The 24851-nt window shown below is 40.1% G+C and overlaps 2 protein-coding genes across 6 annotated transcripts; one reads left to right on the top strand and one right to left on the bottom strand.

Moving 5' to 3' along the window:
- Nucleotides 1-7007: 7007 nt before the first annotated feature.
- c3h4orf33 (chromosome 3 C4orf33 homolog) lies at nucleotides 7008-11397 on the bottom strand. 3 transcript variants are annotated; one of them, XM_056372526.1, is made up of 6 exons: nucleotides 11306-11397; nucleotides 10028-10221; nucleotides 8702-8762; nucleotides 8552-8603; nucleotides 8265-8464; nucleotides 7008-7772 (listed from the first exon to the last, which is right to left on the bottom strand). In XM_056372526.1, the coding sequence occupies exons 2-6, from the start codon at nucleotides 10206-10208 to the stop codon at nucleotides 7676-7678; spliced, it is 591 nt and encodes a 196-aa protein (XP_056228501.1). In that variant the 5' UTR covers nucleotides 10209-10221; nucleotides 11306-11397; the 3' UTR covers nucleotides 7008-7675. The 3 variants fall into 3 exon arrangements, with proteins under 3 accessions (XP_056228501.1, XP_056228500.1, XP_056228499.1); XM_056372525.1 differs by lacking the exon at nucleotides 11306-11397 and adding an exon at nucleotides 10625-10882; XM_056372524.1 differs by lacking the exon at nucleotides 11306-11397 and adding an exon at nucleotides 10299-10614.
- Nucleotides 11323-24727, top strand: sclt1 (sodium channel and clathrin linker 1). 3 transcript variants are annotated; one of them, XM_056372522.1, is made up of 21 exons: nucleotides 11323-11458; nucleotides 11799-11866; nucleotides 12157-12209; nucleotides 12349-12421; nucleotides 12784-12839; nucleotides 13659-13794; nucleotides 15187-15309; nucleotides 15500-15565; nucleotides 16332-16402; nucleotides 16521-16611; nucleotides 16915-17006; nucleotides 17480-17657; nucleotides 17861-17959; nucleotides 19972-20043; nucleotides 20177-20251; nucleotides 20379-20521; nucleotides 20741-20933; nucleotides 22324-22520; nucleotides 23407-23485; nucleotides 24186-24281; nucleotides 24397-24727. In XM_056372522.1, exons 1-21 carry the CDS (start codon nucleotides 11425-11427, stop codon nucleotides 24445-24447), a joined length of 2046 nt encoding a protein of 681 aa, XP_056228497.1. In that variant the 5' UTR covers nucleotides 11323-11424; the 3' UTR covers nucleotides 24448-24727. The 3 variants fall into 3 exon arrangements, with proteins under 3 accessions (XP_056228497.1, XP_056228498.1, XP_056228496.1); XM_056372523.1 differs by having other exon boundaries at nucleotides 11345-11458; nucleotides 11806-11866; XM_056372521.1 differs by lacking the exon at nucleotides 11323-11458 and adding an exon at nucleotides 11577-11676.
- The last annotated feature ends 124 nt before the right edge of the window (nucleotides 24728-24851 follow it).

Below are 24851 nucleotides of genomic sequence, written 5' to 3'. Positions count from 1 at the left end.
CTCAGTCAGTAAGTCACAGATATTTGCAATTATAAGACTGGCCTGCTGCCGTGGTCCAGCCAAAAACTTATTGGTGCGTTATATATTTAGAATGAGCTGTTAGAGAATGTGTGTCTGACCTTGCAGACCTCTGGAGCTCAATTAAATAATTTGGGATATGAGACCAAATCTTCTTTATAAGATTTTCATATTTTCAGTATTTCAGTATTTTCTTTTTCTTCTACATGAAATGTGACCCTGTATGAACACACTGTTTACACAGTTTTGAATATTTCATTGGATACATTTCTGTTTTTCTTTCGCTTTGTGCATTTGAATTTAAATCTAATAACAGTTGGTGGGCTTAGTCACTGTGAATCAAATCTGAAGAAATGACACCCACACAGTCCTGATAAAGCAGGTACATCGAGTTAAGTGTTAAACTCTTAAAATTACTTTCTGAAGACAGTTTTTAAAACTTTGATTGTTGTCGATTTAGTCATGAATATTTAATGTGATGGAGAAATATTTAAGAAATACTTAACATTTTAGTCTGAGCAGCTTTCCAAAACAGAATATATTCTGTCTTCATTTGGGTCTTGTTAATTTATACTATTGTTCACATAGATGTACTGTATATTCATAGTTAAATGAGATCCTCTAGATCCACCAGAAAGCCTCAACAGTCTACATTTTGCATTTGAAGACATTCATTTAAATGATACACTTTATGTCTTTCCTGTATGGTCTGCTCCCTTTTAAACGTTGAGGCGCAGGTGTTGAATTGATGGAATGCATTGAAAGACATTTCAGCCTTTTATCAGTTCCTAATGCAGCACAGGCGGCCATGACACTTAACCCAGATAAATACTATAATTATCAGTTCTGCCTCTCATAGATCACCCGTCTGTCGATCGTCTGTCATATCCATCATGCCCACACAAATACATGCATGCACACATACCAACACACACACACACGCACACACACACACACACACACACACACACACACACACACACACACACACACACACACACACACACACTGTTTTGATGTGTCAGATCTGTATCTATCATAACAAGTCAAAGTAAGATTTAGTGCAGTGCCCTGGCGGGGTAACCACACTGTGGGCGAGTCCATATTAAATTGTCTACTGAAGTGGGCCAGATTGTGTTAGGCCGGTCTATCCATTCATCTACGCTAATGCCCTTTCTGCCTCAATCCATTTCAAGAAGTGAAAGGGACAGAAGAGAAGAGGACAGGGCCCAGGAGAAGAACAGAGAGGGAAAGGAGATTAAATGAAGGGGAAGGTGAGATAGGAAAATATTTTAAAAGTAGAAAGTGAAAGGGGATAAAGTATAATGGAAGAGGAGATAGAGGAGAGGAATTACAAACCTGGACTAAGTGGAGGAAATACATGGGAAGACTCTGACACATAATGATGTAATTATTTTTTGGTTCACTATATACAGTTAACTACATTGTTATTTCAACATTTGTCATGGTTTTAAATGAGCACGCTCTGTAAGAGAAATGCGGACAAAACAAGACCAAATGGAATGAAACAGCATGCCGTGCACGGTACATCGCAGCAGCTACACTAAGAGGGCTCTGTGGTAATGAGCTTGAGGTGGTGAAAACACACATGCATGAGCGGACACGTACACACACGCACACACACACACACACACACACATACCACCAATGTGCTGAGACACTATCAGCATGCCTTCATTTTGCCATTACCACTTTTAAGTGTCTGTTGCTATGGCAACAGTGTGATTTATTTCCCAATTAAGAGTTAGTGAACTTGCTCACTTACAACCAGTAATATCAAGCTGCACATAAATTACCTTCAAGCGTAATGTGGTCTATTTGCTATTAAAAACAAACGGAAAATCACCATCTCGTATCTCCCAAACAAGTAAACTTCTGTATCAAGAGTTTGCTTCTTTGCGAGTTTATTGTACAAGAACAAATATTCTCTAATAACTGTGTGCTGCAGCTAATTGGCAATTAATGTGCTTGCTAAAAAAGGATGAAATTCAGTGGGCTTCACATCCAATAACGACCTTTTTCATCCATCCAGCTTAAAATGAAGATAAACAATACACGGATGGATGAGTGTCGGCAGGCAGGTGGGAATGTAATGGAATCAATTAGGAAAACACTCATGATTTATATTCTGTGTTGATAGCAAAGAAAGCTTAATTTACTTTCTTTCCCCCTCTTACTGATATCATTTATTTCTAATGTTTATGCAATGATAACATATGAATCCCATTCCCTTGTGTGACAAATGCCTGCAGTACCTCTCTCTCTATTTCCCCATGTACGCACAAGAGTGTGTGTATGTGTGCTGTGTATGTGAGCATATAAAGCAGACGTAACTGTTAATTATTAACTCTGACTATAAAATGTTAATGCATATATTAGCAGTGATTCATAAACATGAAAGCTCTTTCTGTATGTATCTGGTTTGGAGTAGATTATACTTTCTGTTTGTATGTGTCTCTCTGCGTGTAATTTCTCTTCATGTTGAGAAATGCTTGCATATCTATGGACTTGTGGATGTGAAAAAAAGAGCCTCACTCATCTGAGTTTGCAAATGGTTGTCTAACATTCTTCTGTAATGAAACCTCTCTGTTCCTCTTTGTTTTTCCTATTCCCCTCATTCTCTTCCTCTCTCTTCTCTTGCTCACTGCAGTGTTATTGAGAAGTAGAACTCGTCTGGCCCTCATTAATGTCCCTGGCATTCGCTTGGCTCTGCATCTCTCTTTTCCTCTCCCCAGCCTCTTACAGCTTCATCACGCATTCTACCCATGCCATCCTCATATGCGCAACACTAGCTGGCTTCAACTGCAATTAGTACCTGTGCCATCAAGCATACACACATACACACATACACACATACACACACACATGCACTGTAGAAGCATTTAGGTCCAGATTTTTTTTTTTTTGCCCAGCACTACTCTTCCCATCCTTCACCTGTACAGACCTCTCAGTAATGATGGACTTGTTGGACAATAATTGGACAGAGTTAATAAGCATTCAGTTGGTCCAGAGAAACACTGGGATGCCATGTTCGTTTCCAATAGGTCTTTATTATCGGCCCATCTATTTTAACCTTAGTGCAAGACAGATGCAGAATGCAGCACCAATGGTGTATTATCATATTTTATGGTAAAATAGATTGATGGGAAGGTTGCCTCCAGCTACAGCACAGGTACAATGAAGTCTCACATGGACACGGATCAAAGTTTGCTTTTGTTTGGGCGATGTGGAGTATTGGAAGCCAGTCACACAAGGATTGAGTACTGCAGTGTGTCGGAAACTTCTATGACTTTTTTGGCGTTAGCCTGCAAAGGCTACACACCGTCCCACTATCTTATTAGCTGCAGTATGAATCTTTCATTTGGGCCTCTATCACAGAACCCCTAAAACTAGGCAAAGTCATTACCGTTTTCACTTTTTCAATCTCTCGCTCTTTTCATGTTCCGAGATCACTCCTTTATCCCTCTCGTTCTATTTTTCATCACAACTTTATCCTCATTCATACCCTCAAACACTCTTTAAACTTGAAGAAATGAGACCCACGTCTTTTGAAAAAAAAAAAAAAAGGAACTAGGTCTGGGGTGATCACCAGAAAGTTTCTGACACGCAGAAACACCCCTTAAGCTGGTGTTGAATGTTTTAGAGCAGGCTGGTCTCTTTTTCTGAGGGGGATAAGACGGCTCTTGTGTCTGCTTGTCTGCTGGGGCTTTGGAGGCAGAGGAGAGGCAGCTACCTGTTCTGCTCTCCCCTCTCATCTCTTCACACTAATTAGAGAGAACTGGGTTTAAATCTTAGTGGGGACACATATCCTCTGCCTGCACACAGGTGGGTGTGCATAGTTATGTATAAATCAAAGTGTTTTATGAAGATCATGTTTTTGTCTAAATGCATCCAGAAACATATTTTTAGGTCAACATTTTATTAGTAAGAGACATGCTGGTGGACTACAGTCTGTCAGCTCTGTGTGTGTGCACGTGTGTGCATGTGACTAGTGTGCATTGAGGTGGCAAGGCACCGCAGGCGATGATAAGGAGGGGGCTTAAGCAGTGGGCTCTCTAGGCCTAATCACTGCACGCTTTTCAAAGGCAAGAATGCCAATTAAAACTGATAGGGCTCAATACCGGCTTTTGGGCTGCCACAGCGAAGAGCAACACATCCAACATGAAAATCAATCGGCCCCCTGTCTCCTGGTCAGGAGAAGCGGTTTGCCAGCCAGTGATCCGAGAGGAGCCTCTGATAAATACATGGGCTCTACAAGGGGCTGGAGCAGGGGCAAGGGGGAGAGACTCTCAGGGTCATTGAGAGAAGACAGAGATTTGTGAGTCCCCAATCATCGTGTGTGTGTCTGTGTATGTCAAGGATCAGAGGGCCTGTGATCTAAACTTCTCTCAAGTAGGTGGAAAAGTAAGTGAGAGGGACTTTGATATACTCTCACTGAGCACTTTATTAGGAACGCCAGAGTAATATTGGGCAGAGCCTCACTTTGCTCTCCAAACAGCCTCAGTTCATGGCATGGATTCTACAATATGTTTTCAAACATTCCTCTGAGATTCTAGTTCATGTTGATATTTTGTGATTGTATCACATAATTTTGGCAGATTTGTCTGCTCCACATTCATGCTGCCAGTGCCCTGTTCTACCACATCCCAAAGGTATTCTATTGGATTCAGATCTGGTGACTGGGGAGGCCACTGAAGTTCGCTGACCTCATTGTCATCTTCGTGAAAACCAGTTTGAGATTACTTTTCCTTCTGACATGGGGCATTATCCTGCTGGAAGTGGCCCAGAAAACATTCCCCACACATCACACCACCACCACACCAGCCTGGACTGTTGACACAAGGTAGGTTGGGTCCATGGATTCATGCCGTTGACACCAAATTCTGACCCGACGATCTGCTGCCTCAGCAGAAATCCATCCATTCATCATATCAGGCTACAGTTTTTCAGTCTTCAACTGTTTTGCACTGCAGCCTCAGATTTCTGTTGACTGACAGGACTGGAACCTGACACGGTCTTCTGCTGTTCTAACTCATCCACCTCAAGGTTCGATGTGTTGTTCATTCTGAGATGCTTTTCTGCTCAGCACAGTTGTAAAGAGTTGTTATCTGACTTACTGGAGCCTTTCTGTCAGCTCCAACCAGTCTGACCATTCTCCTCTGATCTCTCTGATCCCTATCTTCCTTCTGAATACTCAAATACTCAAAACCAGTCTGGTACCAACAATCATGCCAGAGTCAAAGTTGCTGAGATCACATTTTTTACCCATTGTGATGCTCCATGTGAAACGTAACTGAGGCTCCTTACCTGTATCTGCATCATGTATTGCCCTGCTGCCTGACTGGATAATTGCATGAGTGAACAGGTGTTCCTAATAAAATGCTTGGAGAGTGTATAGATGAGGTGGGATGAACTTAAGTGTATCAAGATGAGTAAATTCAGTGTTCTAGGCAGCGTTCAAGCTACCTGGAAGTCAGTTAACTTAGTTTAGCACAAAGACTTCGAACAGGGAAACAGCTAGTCTGACTCTTAACAATGTCCACCTATCAGCAGCTCTAAGATCACTAATTAAGACAGTACATTTTGTTGTTTATTCTGTGCAAAAACCTTATGTATAAAAACAAAGAGTTGTGGTTTTATGGGTGGTTATGTGCTAGGCCATTTCTTTGCCAGGTGTGGTAACTTGCTTGAATCTTGTTGTCACTGTGAGGTTGCCAGGCAACCAGTGGCGACTCCATGACCTCAAGTGTGAATTTGTGAGTTTTAGAGGTGCTGGATTTTGTTACCATTGGACAGACCCATGCTAGCAGTTAGCATACAGACATGAGGGATTTATACTCTAGTAAGTGGTGGAAAGTAACTTTTTACAACTTCCAGTTTCTAATTTGCAAGAGAACAATGTTGAGATACTTGTACTTTGAGTTTTTAAATGTTCTAATCCTTTATACTTCTACTCTACATTCAGATGAAAATTAATACAAATCTGTGTAAAGATCCTAAAATGTAAATAACTTTTTTCTTCTCCTTTCTGGACCGTTTAATCATCTCACAAAACCTCATATTTATCTTTTGACCTTTTGAAAATAGGCCTGAACCCTAGATTGGGAATCAATACACAACAAACAGTAAAATGCTACAATAACAATCTAATAATGTCATATATAATATCAGGAGCTATTTTCCTACTTAAAGTACATTTTGCTGATAATATATTATATATATATATATATATATATATATAATACTTTGAATGTAGGATTTTTAAATTGTCGTACTGGTATTAGGGCGGTGCAGTGGTTAGCAGTGTTGCCTCACAGCAAGAAGGTTTTGGATTTGAACCAACCGGCTGGCCGGAGTCTTTCTGTGTGGAGTTTGCATGTTCTCCTCGTGCCTGTGTGGGTTTCCTCCAGGTCCTCCCACAGTCCAAAGACATGCAGGTAGGTTGATTGCTGAAAAAAAATTATTACCCCCCCCCCACTCCTAGCCCCTCTTAGCAGAATTTCTTTCTCAGTCCAACTGCGTGTTTTGTTCTTTCCTTTCATACACAACAAAACACAGGGTAATATGCTAATTCAACATGCCAGAATTTAACCCCCCTTTCAGTACCATGGATAGTGTTACTCTGCCAGGCATGCCAAAACATTTACTTATCTTTAACAGTAAATTTAACAGGGCAAACGAGAGTGGATCAAAACAATGCATCACACTAAAATACTGGTACGACCAACCATACATATCAAACGGAGGAAATTATAAATAAAGACCTGCCTGTAACACAAGCCCGCCTCAGATAAAGTATTACCTGCAACTGTGGTGAATAAAGGCCCCAGTCACTATTTGAGGAAATATGACAGCTGAAAACTGTTGTGAATTTTCTGTAAATGTCTTATGACGTAGTAGAAACTGTTCTTCTCAAATAATTTGTGTGCAACAGCCTAAAGGAAAAGACACTTCAACACACGCTGACCAATGGTGTAACTTCTTCACTCAGTCACAAACATTCACAGATGCAGCGCTGGCCTGTGGCCAGTCCAGCCAAAAAGAACTATACACTTGACAACATATTTAATTGTAAAAGGAAATCAATAAAGGCAGTGGAATGATTGAAAAATGATTAAATTACAGTTCAACGTTAATTCAAAAGCTCAAGCATGTGTCTCCAAAGAACATATTTTTCACTATAATGGTCTGTATGATTATGTGTGTGTGTCCCTTAACAGGGAAAAGAATCACAAGAGTCTGCTGTGTTTATGTCACTAAAAAGCGAGAAAAAAAAAAAAGAAGTGAAAAGCACAAGCTACACAGGAGCTGAAGGTCAAAGTGAGCAGTCCTTGCCACCATCCACACTCTAACCGCTGTAGGTCACACTCTCCCGAGGCAATATTTGGTGACGTGCAATAGCTTGTGATGTGTGTGTCTGTGTGCTCGCATGAATGTGTGTGAAGGCTAATGCGCTCTGACAAGCCGATAACATATTTCTTGTCATATCGTTTGACATCATTAACTAATAAAGATTGATTGCCCTTTGTTCCCTGGCAATGAGTGTTTGTACTAGGGCCCTGCCACAGAGGTGTTTGCATGTCTGTGCATGCAAGAGAGAGACAGCAAGAGGGAAAAGGGAGTGAATTTGAAAAGCTCAGGGTTTTCCTCTCCACAGATCAGACTGTAGCTGGACCCAGTCTTCTCCCATGATGCTTTGCAGGCGGAAATCTTTGAAGTACTCCAGGCGGTGGCTATGAGACAGAGAAAGAATTTAATATAGGATGCATACAATCCACATATGCATCTATACATAAGATTAGTTTACCCATCACAAGAAGTACTACTCAGCCCGTGAAGACACTTGTGTAATGTCTCCTACTGAATCGATATCGAATTAAATCAAATCGACTTGGAAATCTCATCAAAATCTCAATCTGGAAATCAGTGGCAATACCCAGCCCTACTTACAAGTAAGTCTAATGAAAGATACTATGAAGTTGCACTATGGAAAATATAGGATCCAGTGTTATAATGCATACTAGGGACTAAAAGTCAAGATATCGCAACCTCTGCTGTTTTGATTTTGACCTACATTTCTCTCTTACAAGTCCCCCACTTTTCTGAGTGCAGTAATTGCTGCCGCTTCCCTTCAAAACAAAGCAATGTTTTGCCATGACTAATATCTTATGTATATAAATTCTATGACCTCGAATAACTGTGCGGATAGGCGTCAGCATACTCACAAGTTAGGTTTCTGGCTTTCCACTATCTCTGCCTTGGGAATAGGGTAGAGAGCCTCATATGTACGCTTCTCCCCTGAGCCATGGATGGCGTAGGAGTTCATCTTGTTAACATTGGGAGGGAAGTACGACCACGGGAGGAGAGCCTCACCCATCCACCTGTCCCCTCTGATTGTGGCATTAAACACCATGGGCAGTTGTTGCTAGAGAAAGACATAAGGAGTATAGTAAGAAATACTTATCACCTAATACAAAAAAGCCCCTCAATAAATCCCTTGATGTGTCCCTACCATAAATGCTTGACCGACTCCTGACAGCAATAATATCAGGTGTTGTCCATGTCTAAAATAAAAACAAAGATGTCCCATTGTTGTACTATGACTGTCTATAAAAAGATAGCCACACACATGGACAGTACAACAGCTGAGCGCTATACTTACGGACAAAGCTCCACTTCCAGGTAATTTTCTGTAGTACTGTCAAGGAAGAAGGACTCAACAACTGAGGAGATGAATAAAATAAAATAAAGATAAGACCTTTAATCTTACATTAATTCTTAAAAGGTGTTATTAACCTCATCAACACCCATTCAGGGAAAAAAAATTAAATCATTTCAGTCTTTTATTTTAAGTTACAATTTAAGAATATATCATGGAAAAGTAAGAGATACATAAATTCTCAAATAAGATATGGGGACCAGCTCAGCCGCTAACCTTGTAGTGTGCTCATTATCTACCTAGATTATAATGGGGTTGGATCCCAATCTAATAACTAACATTAATGAGGCCAAATATGTGGGGCTCATTAACCAGGAATCGAACTTACTTAAGGTCAATTAGATGGGATTGTTATAACTCAACCTCATTACAATGTTTAATTGCTGTGTCACCATAATGATGATAATGCAATTACTATTATGCCCTCACAAACAGAGGTAGTCCCTAGTCTCTCAAACCTCATTGGAATATATTCATAATCTTATCTCTGCTTGTAGAGCATCCTAAAATTGCAACATACAGACAACATCACTAAATCATGGCTGAAATTACATGGTTATGATAAGTACAACTATTGGGGGGGGGGTGGGAGCCATAGACGTAACAACAGTTCAACATCATACAGTCAAATACAATAGGCAATAAATGTGACCTTTGTGAAGTTTATAAAGTTCAGATTGGATCAACAGTAAGGATACTGGAGTGTATCACTGGAATAATTATACACCTTTAATGTACAATTATAATCTGTTAAAGGAATAGTTCAACATTTTGGGAAATATACTAATTTTCCTTCCTTGCCAAGAGTTTGCATTGGGTGAGCAGACTGATGCCACACTTATATCTGTTGTTCAATATGAAGCTGGAGCTTTAAGACGGTTAGCTCAGCTTAGTATAAAGACTGAAAACAAAGGGGGGAACTGAAAGTTGTTGCACATTTCCCAAATAAAATAAATTATAAAGTAATTTATTAAATTCACATTTAAGTGATACTATTAATACCTTTTGGTAAAAATGTTATTAAATGAACACTTTCTATGTCAATTAAATTAGTGATTTTTTAAATGCTTTCTTTAAAATGTGCTTTTAGTTATTCAGTTTAATAATGTGATTTTCACTAATGTGAAGATCATACTTTATTCACAGACATTCGTGCATTTGTCAATTAACCTGTTAACACCCTTGTCTATATAAACAGGATTTGCATATCTGGAAAGCTGTTTAGCACTATACCATACAAACAGCATCTCTAACCGTCGTCTTACCTACCTTCATAATCCCAGAGTCCAGGAAAAGGCTGACTTGGGGGCCCTGCAGGAGCTGCTGGGTCATTGAAGAAGGGACCAAAGACCTCCATCTTCAGCCCTCCTTGTCCAGGAGAGAAAACGATCCTGATAGGATCATGATTCACAGGATTGCTATCCCAGGTGTGCTGGATAGCAAACTCCATTACTGTATGAGGACTGAAAGAAATATTAAATTAGAATGAATTGGCTGTGTGACCAAAGTGACACAGTACAGCAACACATTACAAACTTACAGAGATGCACAGCACAGCAGGATGTGGAATAGTGTCACACACTGTAGTCCACGAGCTACCCCCATGTTGTCAAAGGCTCCCAAGACTCACTGAATAAAATACTCTCAACTGTCCCGAGCTGAGCTTGTCATGCCCTAATACACACTGTTCGGTTCTTTAAGCAGTTCGTTATCAAATGTCAAGTACAGTTCTGTTACTCAATAACTTACTAGATAGTAAAATTGACTTCCTGACAGAAGAAGCTTGGAACCATCAAAGTGAATTCACTTGATGTGCTGGTTGTGGTTTCAGAGTACATGTGATGTCTGGACAAATAAGCAAATTACCCAGAAGACGTTGTTTTCCAGCAGAATCGTTCTCATCACCAAAATCCAATTTTGTTAGTAGTTTACCGCCAGGTAGCCAGCAAATTTTATACAAATACGTTTGTTACTTTCTGACTAAACAGACAAAATAGCTGTGGTGCAAACATAATCTCTTTCCACTTTCCAAAATGTCATATATGATAACGTTACTCGCACTGAAACTAAAAGCTTGGTTAACTTCCAAGAAACCGGACTGCTGCTTCCTGTAGCAAAGCGGAACCTTTATTCCACCCTGATGTACAAACGGAACATCTTTAAGGGAACACATCTTCATTGTCATTGGTTGTGTCATTTTGTTTACTTTTAAACAGACGGCGGAACGGAGGATTATAACAAAAAACCCAATCATGTATTTCTATTTCACATTACCGCCTGGCTTCTAATACATTTATATATGTCAGAAGAGTCAGTTCCCTCTGAAAATATTATATTGTGTTGCAAATCAGCCATTTGTTCAACTTATCAAAGGTTTTGTTAGCTAAACTTAGCTGAGATTGATTAGCTGCACCAGCTAACGCTAGCTGCAGCAGGTAACTACGGGAACACGCGATACACATTGATATATGTTTTTAGAAGCTTTGTAACGTCTCAAGTCATGTACTTAAAGTAGACGGGGTTTAAACTCCCGCACTCAAACGTTACCTTGAAAATAGCCACTAAAGTACTAGCGGACAAATTGTAGCTGCATCTATAGTTCCCGGTGATCGTTTCCAACTTGCCGACGTAAATTGTTTTGCTTCTGTTTGGACCACACCCTCAGCATGGATGCAGAAGTTGAGTTTTTGCGTGATCAAGGTAAGGACAGACCAGGGAGGATAACACCAGTAGGTTGATAGGTCTCCCTGACTCCTGACTTTTTTCTTACGTAATGTTCCTGTCACTCAAGTTCTGAATAAGACTAATGTCTAATTTAAATTTTGGCTACACTGGCAAAGACACAATATGGCCAAGATGTTTCTACTTGTCTTTTTGTTCTTTAACTACACCTAAATGGAGAATGCTACAGTTTCAAAGTATGACCTTATTTGTGAAAAGTTGCATTTTCAAAAATGCATATTTTAGTGTGGAAACTGAAAACTTGACAACTCTGAATAATGTAGTGTGTAGGCTTATCTACTTATATTTCTGTTATTAGTCCACAGGTTAAATTCAGCTCTCAGCCAGTATCAATATGGACACCACACTCAATCCACATCATCTCAGGTAAAAAGGAATCATCATAAACCTCTTTAAACTGGCAAAGATTTAGCTTAACTAAAAATGATTTAGGCTCATTATTAGGTATGCTCAGTGAGTGTTTTGTGTTAATGTTTTTTGCCAGGAAATTTGTATGTACATATATGGGAATTTAAATGAATGAAAGCTTTGTTCTCTGTAACCTTTCCATCTGTATTTTGTTTTGGTAATGAAGGAAACAAAGGTATTTGGTATAATGTACTACAACTGGACATCCTATTAGGCTAACTGCTAACTGTGTGTCTTATGTCGATCAGGTTGAGGAGGCAAGGCGGGCTGAGTCTCCTGCACCCTGGATCTCAGACAGAAGGTCAGGCACGAAAAAAGCCTTTTTATGTAGGACAATGAACATATTCTCGTTGAAGTCCAAGTTAGTGGAAAAACAACCTTTTCTTCATATGTATGCACCTGAGAGAAAATACTTGTGACGTATTTCATCTGTGTTACAGTATAATGGCTCCTCTGATAGCAGAGTATGATCGGCATATGGATGAAATGACGGAGCAACTGCAGAGATACCAGGTGAAAAACACTGGGGCAATTAAATTTGTTTCTGACAGTGATATAAAATGATGCTCAAATTCACAAACATGAAATATCTTAACTTTGTCTACTGAAATATTACAAACACACTGTAGATATAAGCTGAAGAAATGGGATTGCTTAAGTCTAAGCTCTTGAAAAATTCTAAATTGAATAGCAGAAAGTCGAAGATTAAAAGACAGCTGTGTAATGAATATCACTTGATCTTTTTATTTTTTAGTCATGTGTAACTTTTTAAATGGGCAAATCTGTGCTTAAATTTGACTGAAGGCACCCTAAAATCCACCAGGCTGTCTAAACTAATCAATAACATACAATGTTCTGTTGTTTAAAATAAACAGATGCAGATGACAGATGTCAAAGTGAAGTTGGAGAGGGTTGTCAAGGAGAACGAAAGGTAGGAAAATTGTACTGTTCTCAACATAGGATGAGTGGTTACACAGTAGATAAGATAGCACTTTTTTACATTACAGCGTTACATTCAAGATAAACAAAAAATACCCATAGAAGTAAGAAAAATAAGATAAAATGAAACAGACGAATAATAATAATAGAATATATTAAAAAATTAAAATGAATAAAATGGAAATGTATTTACAGTGAGAATATAAACAGAGACAATATATGGTGTGTATGTGTGTCTTTATATATGTAGAAATGATTGTTGGATTGTGTACAGCAGTAAAGTGCCTGTGCAGTGTTAAAGTGTTTGATACGTGAAGTGGCAGACGGCATGACCCATGCAGAATTATGAGTACCAAAGTGCAGGTGATAATTCAGATAGTGAGCGGATGAATTGGAGTCCAGAATTGTTAGCCGGCTTTTCTGATCTTGTTCAGTCTGTTGGTGTCTTTGGCTGTGACACTGCCGCCCTTAGCACACAACAGCATGAAAGATAGTGAAGATGTATCACATTAATCAACATTAATCAATGAGAGATGTTATAAGAGAATATCAGATTTCACATAGTTTTTTTTTTATACATTGAGCGACTAATTGTTTAGAGCTTAGATAAGGTTACAGTGAGAATTGTGTTAGTTTTGTAGGTAATTAGTTCTTTGTTGGTAATCAAGGCTCCTAGACCATTTACATTACAGCCAAATGAAATGCTGGATAGACAGTAATCAAGGTTGAGATGTTTAATTTAAAATAAAAAACTATCTGCAAATTAAAATCTTCAGTGTCAACCCTCATAATCAAGACTCGTCTTTTCCAGGCTGCATGCGGAGCTGAGGGAGTCTGTCGAGAAGCAGCTGCATGCTCTGCCGGTGGCTTCAGGAGTGGAGGGCAGCACACTGGAGGAAGAAGGAGTCATCAAAAAACTCCAAGAGCAGGTCCAGCTGTCTGAACAGGTCTGCATTGTGTCCATATTTGATGTCCATATCTTTGAAGATTAAGTTCACTATTACAATTATGTGTTTATAATGTGCATATTATTTGTCATAGTGCATAATAAAATAATGAAGATAATACGGTTGTTTGTTGTCTTACGGCCAATGTACACACCATCTGGTTACGTTGCGTTCTGGCTCGGTCACGGCCGCTGGAGTTGATCCGCTGCCATTCTAGCCTCTGTGTGTGTCCTCTGGGTCCGCGTCTGGAGCTGCTCACATTTGGCCCTTTTTCACACTCCACTGTCTTTAAACTGCAGGTTTATATTTGCCAAAGATGTGAGCTGCTCTAATTTTGAGAAGATGTCTTCACACATAGAGTACAGAGCCTACGTTAGTGCTATTGTCTGTGTAGCTAGTGAAACAAAGAGAGAAGAAAAGCAAACAAGGGAGGGAGGAAGATGGCCAGTTAAGTCTCCGTTCAGTCCCCTCCTGGTCCCTCAGATCACCTAATGTATACTGTGTTTTAATGCAGCTGTGTTCACAATATAGTTGTTATTATTTACATATTTTTCTGTTCCTGTTGTCAGTCGTACAAGTATGAAATTAGATTGTGGCTTATACATAATATTTTTAGAGCTGCAATGATTAGTTGATTAATTGATAGACTGATCAACAGAAAATTGATCTGCATCAACATTCTCTGCCTGAAGCTTTTCAGTGTGAGGATTTGATGCTTTTCTTTATCCTCTATGATAGTAAACTGAATTTGATGCATCTGGATGCTGTGAACGTTTGGCGTTACTGGGAGTTAGATTAGAGGATCAATATGATTTAGATCTCTGTGAATTCAGTAGTGAGCCGGGCGAAACAGCCTCTCTAGCTTTGTCAAAGCTGCTTTTAAACTGTTATATCTGCACATTGTATCTTGTGTGTTTTACATTTGAAGCAACAAAAAACAAGACATAATGGTTTACTGAGTGGTTAGCTAACGAATTGGAGCTTTTAATTGATAACAGTAGCAACAACAGCTGGTCCCAGGGGCTCGACACAGCACTGCCCTTATAATGAAGTTGCCATTTTTGCACACTCTCATGACTCTGAATAAAATCCAGATGATTTTTGGATTTAGTGTCTTGCCAACAAGATACAACCTGAAAACAGCACAATTTTGAAACTGGTTAGAGGGCGTTATTCCTCAAGCTGTTTTCCATACTTCCAGTGTCTGTCTACTGAGTGTACAGAGGTGTTTGGTGTTCTTCTTCTCCTCCTCATCTAACTCCTGGGAAGAAAGCAGCAATTTCTTTAGCATGCATAAATGCTTCTGAGTGTGTGAAAGAGTGTCTGTGTACATTTTGTACTGTGTGTGTGTGTGTGTGTGTGTGTGTGTGTGTGTGTGTGTGTGTGTGTTAGGAGCGGGTGCAGGCCATGGAGCTGTGGCAGACGGCAGCCCAGGAGCTGGACCGCATCCAGCAGGTCTACCAGAAAACCATCTCTGAAGGACAGATCCACGATGCTCAGCGACAGCAGCTCAAGGTTCAGCGTTTCCACATTAACATGTAGAGGCGGCACATTATTAGGACATCAGCATTTCACCACTAGATGGAGCCATTATTATAGAAATGGGTTTAATTAGAGCAGTTTGTCCTCAGTTAATGCTTGATATAAACATGAGGTAATTACGAGCTGTTAAATTTTATTGAATGTCCCCTTTTTTCTGTCACAGGATCAGCTTGTTCAGTTCCAGCAGCACTCACACAAACTACAAGTGGCCAATCAGAAACTAGAATCGGTAAGTGACGGTTAATTAAAAGTGTGTTAAGTTATTCTCCCCTAATTAGCCATGGGATCGAAATGGTGTGCACTTCTCCAAATTAAACCCTGCTCCAATAATTAATCTTATAACTAAGTGAATTGGTTTCTAAATCACTCTGGTAGTCAGCCAGAACTGTCTTGGTTGTATAATGAATGGACTGTCAGCTGGCTTGGTAATCCTCTAACTACCTTAGCTTTTTCTTTTTCCAGCACATGCTGTTGTACACTCGTCTCTCTCTCTCTCTCTCTCTCTCTCTCTCTCTCTCCCTCCCCTACAGTCAACGATAAATACTTTCAGCACTAAACTGTTTAGGCTCTATTTAGAGAGACTGTTAACCTGACTTTGAGATTAAGGCGCGCTGCCTATTTTGCATATATTTATTCACGTAAAAACCCATGAACACAAACACACATATGCCTGGTGCTTACTTTGGACACAATACAGTGTGTTAGGAGCGAGTAACGCTATATTCCTCTGATACATTTTTAATGAGATGGCAAGCCTTTTGCTTTCCCCTCTCTGACTTCTCATACGAGCAGCCTTTTCAGTGACTGTGTGTGGGAACAATTGACTTTGTAGCAGTGAATGACTGACAAAGGTTCCTTAGGGTTTGTTCTAAAAAAGGGTGTACAACGTTTTGAGAGAGAAGTTTCAGGGAGCATTGGTTGTGACATAAAGTCCAAAGTCTGTATTTGCAGTCATGCCACACAAATGGCAGTCTTGTCTTCCTTGCCACACACAGACTAACCAGCAGTTCCTGAAGACGGTAACAGAGCAGAGCACAGAGATGGAGGAGCTACACAGCCAGCTCAGGTAACTAAGCTGACCTAATAAGGAGACTGTAAACCAAATAAGGCGACCATGAATTAAAAATGGCAACAGTTACAGTATATGTTTGAACTATTGTTTTCTCTCTCTCCTCCCACTGTAGACAAGCCAAGGCTGAACTCAGGACAGCAACAGCCAAAGTGGATGAGATGACCAAATTGTTGCAGAATGTCCAGGACCAGATGCACAGACGGGTGAGGGAAGGAAAAAATGTGTCGAAAAAAAAATACAACCTACTGGGGCTTTGGGAAGGTAGTTTAGAGCTCGATCAGGAAACTTAAGACGAAACACAGTGAAACAGCAGTTGATTCTATGTGTCAGTCAATATTTCAATTCTGGGTTTTAGTTATTTTGGCTGTTGGGCATCACTTTGGGCTATCATAGCCAACTTTCGTCATATTTTTTAAACAAGTGATGAATCCATTTAATTGACCTGCAATGAAAATCCTTGTTTTTCGCAACCGTCCTTTGACAGCCATATGTGTGTATGTATTTAGGAGGAGGATGTGGCAGAGGCTAAGGGCCGAGAGGATGCGGCAGACAGACGCCTCCAACAGCTCCAGGCGGCCTTGAGCCAGCTAGAGGCCAGGTGAGCACAATTTAAACTGCTGCTTCACCTTTAAGCACCTTTCCACTCTTCTGACCTTTATTGCAAGTATTTTGATTATTTATTTAATTCATGCAACACTATAGAACTCTTATATGTAATTTGGGACCAATTAAATTAGAAAATTGTGTAAATTATTCATGAAATTTGAAGAAACTCTGCATGTTTTCGAAGTGGGTAACTAGATATGATCATACAACATTGTGTTTATCAAAGTGACTTAAAATACATATCAACAGGCCAACAACATTAACAGTAGTTGAGCTTACGGAGCACTTCTATGCTTGAATCTTTGGGGAAATTGTGGTACGTTACATCAAGATTCAAGAAGTTTATTGTCATTGTCAAACTACAGTGAAATTGCAGTTGGGTCAAACAATAAGACAAGAGTTCTGGGGTTCAGTTTTGTGTCTTTCCCCCTGCTGCTGGTACTCACTCCTTTTCTCCACTGCCAGGCTAAAGGTTACATCTCAGGAGGCAGACTCCTTTCGCAGAGAGCAAACTGTGTGGGAGAGAAAGTTGGGAGAACTCCAGGCACGTTGCACCACCCTAGAAGAAGAGAAGTATGAGGCTCTGGCCAAAGTCAGAGAGAGTGTTCAGGTGGCTGAGGAGGCTGCTCTGCAGAAGGACCAGGTGATCACAGTCACTCTGTCTTTGTTTCTTCCTCTATTAGTCTATCTCTTCCCTCCTTTTTTTCAGTCTTTTTCACTGACCAAGCCTTCCCCTCAGTCTGTTAAGCACTTTTATCCTCTAACAAAAGTCCACATCCCTTCAGCACTAGGGAACTTTGCCCACTGAAATGTGTATCTGCGTCTGTCTTTACACTCTCCCTTCAGGCCTTGTTAAGAGAGAAACAGAGGATAGAAGAGTTAGAGAAGACAAAGGAGGCCATCAAACAGTTGATCCAGGATGCTGCCGTCCGCACCAGAAAAGAGGTGGGGAGTTCTGCATGGCTCTCTGAGCAAGAACTGGTGGGCTGTTTGCTGTTTGCTGTTTCTGCAGAAGTTAACACTGAAACTCCATGACAGAATTGTAGCTGTTTGGAAGCTTTAAAATCTTTCAGGTCATCAGTAACAAAATATTTCACAGGTCACAGCTTATTCTACTAAATGCCCTCCATGTTATTTGTGTGTTTGACTCAAATCTGCTTTTAAGCTCACAAATGTACCATCATTCACCATTATCATTTTTTTTCATTGTTTACCAGAACAAAAAAAGAAGAAGAAAAATGTATCTTTCAGCCCAGTAGATACAGCCGTGTTATTTGATATATATCACATCATTTTTAAAGCACTGGCCTACAGATATGGTGTACCAACTCTGTATACTTACTTAAAGAAATAAATATTCATAAAAATAAAAGATTTTTTTTATTTAAAGGGGCTATTTGCAAGTTTTACTATTGTTACATAGCCAGCAAACAGTCTTGCCAAGAGCTTCAGCCATTGTTGCATTTATACAATACAAGAGGTTATAATACGTCCTGTGAGCAGTACTACTGCTTCAAGGCAGATTGGACACTACAGTGACTCGGTATTGGAAAGTAACAAGAAAGGGTGACCAGACCGGAGCTAGCTGGTTAGCATGCTAATTTCAGGAGAGGAAAAGAAGATACAAATACAGGCAAAACAAGAGGGTTGCTTTCCACAGCTAAAGACAGCTCCTGGTGAGTAAAGAAATGAAGTTTGATACTGAACTGGCAACATTTCTTGTAGACTTCTAAGTGAACAGCTGTTAATGCTAACATTGGCTATGTAGCAATAGCAAAACTTATAAATAGCTCCTTTAAATTAGAGTCACCTGGAAGCACAACCTCCAGCTGTACCAGTTCTTAAGCCCTAGCGTTTTTTAACACATGACCTACTAAGCCAAAAGCAAAGCACTGCTCTTTCCTCCTGCCTAACCTCAGTTAGCGACATGGTGATTAATGCTCTATTAATGGTTCTTCTTCATCAAGCCCTTAAACTGTTTAATCCTGTTAATGAAGCCTAGTATGACTGCAGTGCTGGCTGCCATCTTAGTCTCTGTCTTGCCTTCAACAGAAGATAATTAACTGTTGATGCGTAAGACTTTCTGGAAATGATGGACCTTGCCGTGCCTTTGCTTTTTTACCTTCGAGGTAATTTTGTTATGGAGTTGGAGGTTAAGGTTAAACATTGCAGTCAAAGTGAGGTAGTTTTTTCTCACCTTAATCTCCTCTCTCCTTCATCTTCATTTAAAGCCATTCAGTGCTGAGATAAGCACGTGTAATGAAGAATTAATCCCCAAACTGTCCTCAGACTTACCTGAAGACTAAAGTACCACTCAGACAGTTATGCATGAGGAGTGGAGTTTCCCAAAATAGAGGTGTGAACTTAAATACCCTGTTGAGCTTTAACTGTTAGAAGCATGTTTTAGCAATGTTTTAAAGAGTGGGCCCCATTTTTTTTGTTTGGATGTTGTGCACCCACACAAGAACGCACATGAACACAGGTGTTGTGATGCACAGACAATCGTTTTTCACTATTCCATCAATGGATCATTGGTGGTGGTAATGTGCCAAGAAATGAGGAAATGCTCCCATAGAAGTAAGGAAGAAGATAAATGCAAGCAAGCAAACGTGGATGTAAACAATGAAGGTTTCAGGTTGCATCATAAAACTCCTGACCTGAACCAGGGACATTGAGATTACACAGTCAGCATTTTAAAACAAAGGCCACCAGAACCAAGCTAGCAACACTTCTTACACATATGGAAATTCACTTTGTTAAATAAACCATTTTAGAAATAAAATATTGTAGATGAATCAGTTTAATGAGGTAGTGTGAGTGAATTGGTACAGGGTGGCTAAGGTTTTGTCGAGTAAAAGGTACTGTCTATCTAACTGAAAGAAAAATGAAAAGCAATTACACTCCCCAGATCCCTGCAGTCATTGCCCATATTTGAGCTGTGACTTTATCTTTAACAGGTGGAAAATGTGCGCAAGCAGTGCAACATTCAAATCCACCGTATGGCCGAGGAGCTGTCTGCACTGCAGCTGGTAAGAAGGACAAATACCTCTCAAAATCATACAAAATCCTTTTTTAGTCTGTACCTGTCTACTCATCTTTTCTGTCTCCAACCCTGTTTTTTCCCTGACTCTCCTCGTTCTGTCTTTCTATTGCTCTCTCTAGGAGTGTGCAGATAAAGAGTCTCAGATTGAAAGGTCCTTGCGGGAGAGAAAAGCTGCAGAGGAGGAACTGGAGAAGGTATGTATGAAAGTAGCAGAAGAAGAAGTTAGATCCAGAGTTTAGTGTGTGATGATATGGTTTTATGAATGGGCTAAGGCGGTACTATTGATTCTTTTTAATGCTGCGTGATGTGTTTTTCTCCTAGGTGTATAAGGAAGGTAGGGCAGAGCCAGAGTTCAGGAAGATTGATGCCCTTCATCAGAGGTGTCTGAATGCAGAGAGGATGAAGGAAGACATGAGCCTCACTCTACAAAGCACCCAGAACAAACTAAAAAAGATGGACATGGAGTGAGTGCAATATTTAATACTTAGTATTAAAGGCTGGAAGTTAGGTTATCCACCTTTACTCCATTCCTTCTCACATCCCAGAGCACTCAGAATGGCAGGGAGTGTTGCCCATGTGGCTCTATCTGCTGCCAATAATAACGGTGGTTTGAAAATTAACATTTTGTCCTTGTCTCTGTCTTTTTCTCCTCTTTCCTCCTTGATCTATCTATCCATCTGCAGCTACAGTGAGGAGCTGTCCCGGTGCCAAGAGGAAGTGCAGCGCTTGCAGGGCTCTCTGACTGCAGTCCGGGACGACTGTGTTAGCGTCAGTGAGGAGCGACTCCACCTGCAACAGGAGAACTTGCAGCTCTGCAGGGAGATGGATGAGCTGCGCAAGGCCATGCTGCTGGTCCAAAAGAAGGCCAAACAACAGGTAACTATAGAAACAGAAAGGAGTGACGGAATCAGTGCCCTCTACAAGAACAGTTAGAAAAGACACATTGAAGTAAGAGTGAAGTTGGAGTTTGGTAGTAAACGAAGAAAGTGAAGGAAATGACACTGCAACAAGTGCAAGTATATGAGGCCATTCTTACTAGAATGATGAAAAAGAAGAATATAATAGGAGGAAGGCTGTGGAATAAATGCAAGGGGAGAAGAGGAGAGACAATCTGCTAAAGGGTTATTCCAGCGATTTTGTCATGCTCTTCCATGAATTTCGGGGACTTTTCAGAAACAGATTAAAATGAGGATTAAAAGTTGATAATTATTCGCAAAACAGCAAACATGAGCCAGACACACGGTGCACTGTAATCACCAATCAGCTCTGAAATCTTCTCAAATCAGAGTCTCATCCAAGGGTTTGCCCCCCACTGCTCTTTGCCAATAAGCAGAAACACAAAGCACAGATTAGGCTGATGGCAATGACATTAGTTTTGCAGGTATTTGGTCATCAACAAAAGTATTGGACAAGTTCAAATTTTGACCTGACGATGACTCGATGATAAGTTAATACAAGTCATCCTGAGAGGAACATGTATCACGACCAATTTCTTGGCAATCCAGCCAATAGTTATCCAGACATCTCACAAAAAAGCCCAATGTCCTTCTGTTAAATGAAATTTCACAGGATAAGAGAACACTCTGGGTACCATAAATGTCTTCATGGAAATCCATCCAACTCACTAAAACTCAGCGCGACCATTGGAGGACCATGATTGTCTGTACGAAAACATTTGTTGAGATATTTTCAGTCTGGACCAAAGTGGTCGAACATTTGAAAAAGCCACTCCACTAACACGGCTTGAAGAAAGTCGAAATTGCTGCAGCAGAAGCCAAAATATCCTGACTTTTAGCCCCAAGTGTGGGTTAACTTTCAGAACCCCTGCATCTTACAATTCTCATAATGCATCTCAATATCATCTTTTGTTAGACCCCCTGTCTTTGAAGTGCTGAGATCTTTTCAAGATGTTATTTTCTCAGACTCCCTCTAAAGCCACAAAAGACAGTGGGGTAAGAAAAATGTATTTGTTCAGCCTGCTGCTCTGAAGTGTTGTCAGACAACCATTTTGATCAACAGCAGAAGACCCATTAGTGGAAGAAATGCTTGCATTCAAGGTGGTGTGAAAGTTGGCAGAAGTTAATACATGGTTCACATACAAGTCATGCTTTCATAAAGTGATGTTACTGACTGGTAATGTAGAATTAAATTTTATTAGTTCACACAAAGCTGGATATGCGAGTCTTCTTTATCCAGTTGAATGAATCTCGGACCAGCAGGGCAACCTTATGTCCACAGACCTCCTCACTCCGCTGCCCTCCTCCAGGTGTCACAGGTAGAGCAGGAGTACAGTCTGAAGGAGCAGGGACTTGACGCACGGGTGAGGGAGCTGGAGGAGAGCGGCCGAAGCACCAGTGCTGATCTGACACGCCTCCTTACAGCACAGCAGAAAAGTACTCAGCGCTGGAAAGAAGAAGCCAAGAACCTGGTCCAGGCCTTTGAGACTAAAATCACAGGCCTCAAGTAAGAGTCTTTAAATGTAGATTTAACATTACCAAAGAAAGGAAAAAAAGATACAAAACATGAGCGGAGAATCTTAAAATAGATGGGGAACATAAATGAAAATAATAGGCCGCTCTAACAACAATTTTTTTTTTTTTTGGGGGGGGGGGGCTTTTTATGCCTTTATACGACAGGACAGTAGAGAGACAGGAAATGGGGAGGCTGAGAGGGGGAATGACATGCAGTAAAGGCCGTCTGATTCGGGACTCGAACCGGGGCCGACTGCAGCGAGGACTGTAACCTCTACACATGGGGCGCCTGCTTAAAACACTACGCCACACGACGCCCTAACTAACAACAATTCTTAATGTGGATTTACTGGGTATTTTTCTTGTGTAGATAAATGTGAAGCAATGTGGTGCTGAAAAAGAGCAAACATTTTTCTGGTTAAATAAAACCTGCAAAATGAGCCATACAGTGATAACCAGTCTAATGGAAACTACTGAGTAACTGACAGGCAACAGAAGTTCTTATCCCCAATAAGAGATTATTTTAAATAAGATTAAATATATTCATTAATATTTAATACAGTACTCACACAAACTGTCTTTATTGAATCCTACTGATACCTTACTGTTTTTTTTAATTTCATAAAACATCAACACAAACACTGGATCAAAGATTACGCAACAGCTAAGGTGGAACACCAAAAAAATTCTGATGACAGTTGAAACAAAAATTGCCTTACCTCTTGAACTTGTTTTGCCTTCAGCGACAGCTGTACTGCGCTGAGATGTATTGGAAATATTGAACATACTGACACATTTGAAAATAAAGATTTATACATGTTTTTGTCTCTGTGAGAGGCAGCTTGGCTCTTATCTTCTTTTTTCAATGTTTCTTTCAGGGCAGAGCTGAATCGGCAGAAGCAGCGTTCACACGAGCTGGAGATCACGCTTGAAACAGACCATCATACCATTGCTGAGGTGTGTAAATGATTACACAACACTTTATTTCTTGTACTGGAGAATTTACTAAGAGGATATCGTGACAGATCTTCAAAACCTGGTCTTATAAGGGGAAATGTAAGATGTTAATCCTGCACTGCAGGACATTGTCTTCTTCCTGATGGGAGGAGCTGCCCTTTGCGGTTCAGGCCTATTCAGCTAATGTGAGCCTCTGCAAATATCAGCCCACCGTTGGAGTTAGGTAAAAACTCCAACGGTGGCAGGTAAAAAAAAAAGGCAAGAAGCAGGAGGCCTTTTACTGGAAACCTGCAATATTAGCATTAGGTGCGGCATCAAGTAGCATGAAAGTTGGGAAAAGGTTAACTGTATGCCGTTCATACTATGCAACATTTTGTACTCCATATATATGAGAAATAATACATATTTAGTTGCAAATGGGGTGAGATAAGGGTGACGAGAATGATGAGAGCTTACACAAACATCTGCGATTCTCGGGCTAATTTATAGTTTCAGAGAATGTGTGACCTGAAACAAGTCCAGAAGCAAAGGAGCGATACTAATTAACAATATAAAGATTCATAGACAGTTTCTGCATGTTTTTAATGCCAAGTCCACATCTATAAACAACAGCCAGAAAAGTATGCCTATGATAATGGATAGTGAAAACTACCCATTATCTGACTTCATTTAACTAATTGGTATGTGTGTGTATGTGTAGTATGAAAGGCAGCTTGCAGAGTATCAAGAGAAGACGAGTCGTCTCCAGAGACGACTGACACAAGCTGAACAAAGGGCAACTACCGCTACACAACAGGTATAGGTAACTATGTGTTTTGTGTGTGGAGGTGGTGACATTGTGGGATTTTTACATGGAGAAATAAGTATTTTTCATTGATCACTCAAGTTTTTTATCTGTATCTTTTTAACAGCTGACTATACTGGCATCGCAGAGAAGGAAAACAGCCACGGTTGATCCATAGACTGTATAATGGTCACTCATCACCGTGCTATAGGACAAATAATGTAGCCACATGTTAAGAGCACTTTGTTCATTTTGGTAAGGTGATATCAACATTTTGACCTAAGGCATAAGACAGTTATGCTGTTCTCAGTGCTCTGGTGATTAAATGGCAGATGCAAGTTTCACTTTTTGTTTCAAAGGTTTTCTGGTGCTTTGTATTTGTGAGGATGGAAAGATGTCCTATATGTAATGTGTAAAATGAACCTTTTTCTAATGACAAAATAAACACCTTCAAAATACATGGTAGTCTTTCATGTATGTATAGGAATATGGGTTTATTGGAATCAAATACTTTGTATCTTATGAGACATGTCACTGTAACTGTCTTGGTGCAAAAAAAAAAAAAAACCTCAGTATGAAACC

Source organism: Seriola aureovittata, chromosome 3, assembly GCF_021018895.1.
Source record: "Seriola aureovittata isolate HTS-2021-v1 ecotype China chromosome 3, ASM2101889v1, whole genome shotgun sequence".
NCBI classification, from domain to species: Eukaryota; Metazoa; Chordata; class Actinopteri; order Carangiformes; family Carangidae; genus Seriola; species Seriola aureovittata.
The sequence above is the reverse complement of the archived record's forward strand: the minus strand, read 5'-3'. Positions and strand labels throughout refer to the sequence as shown.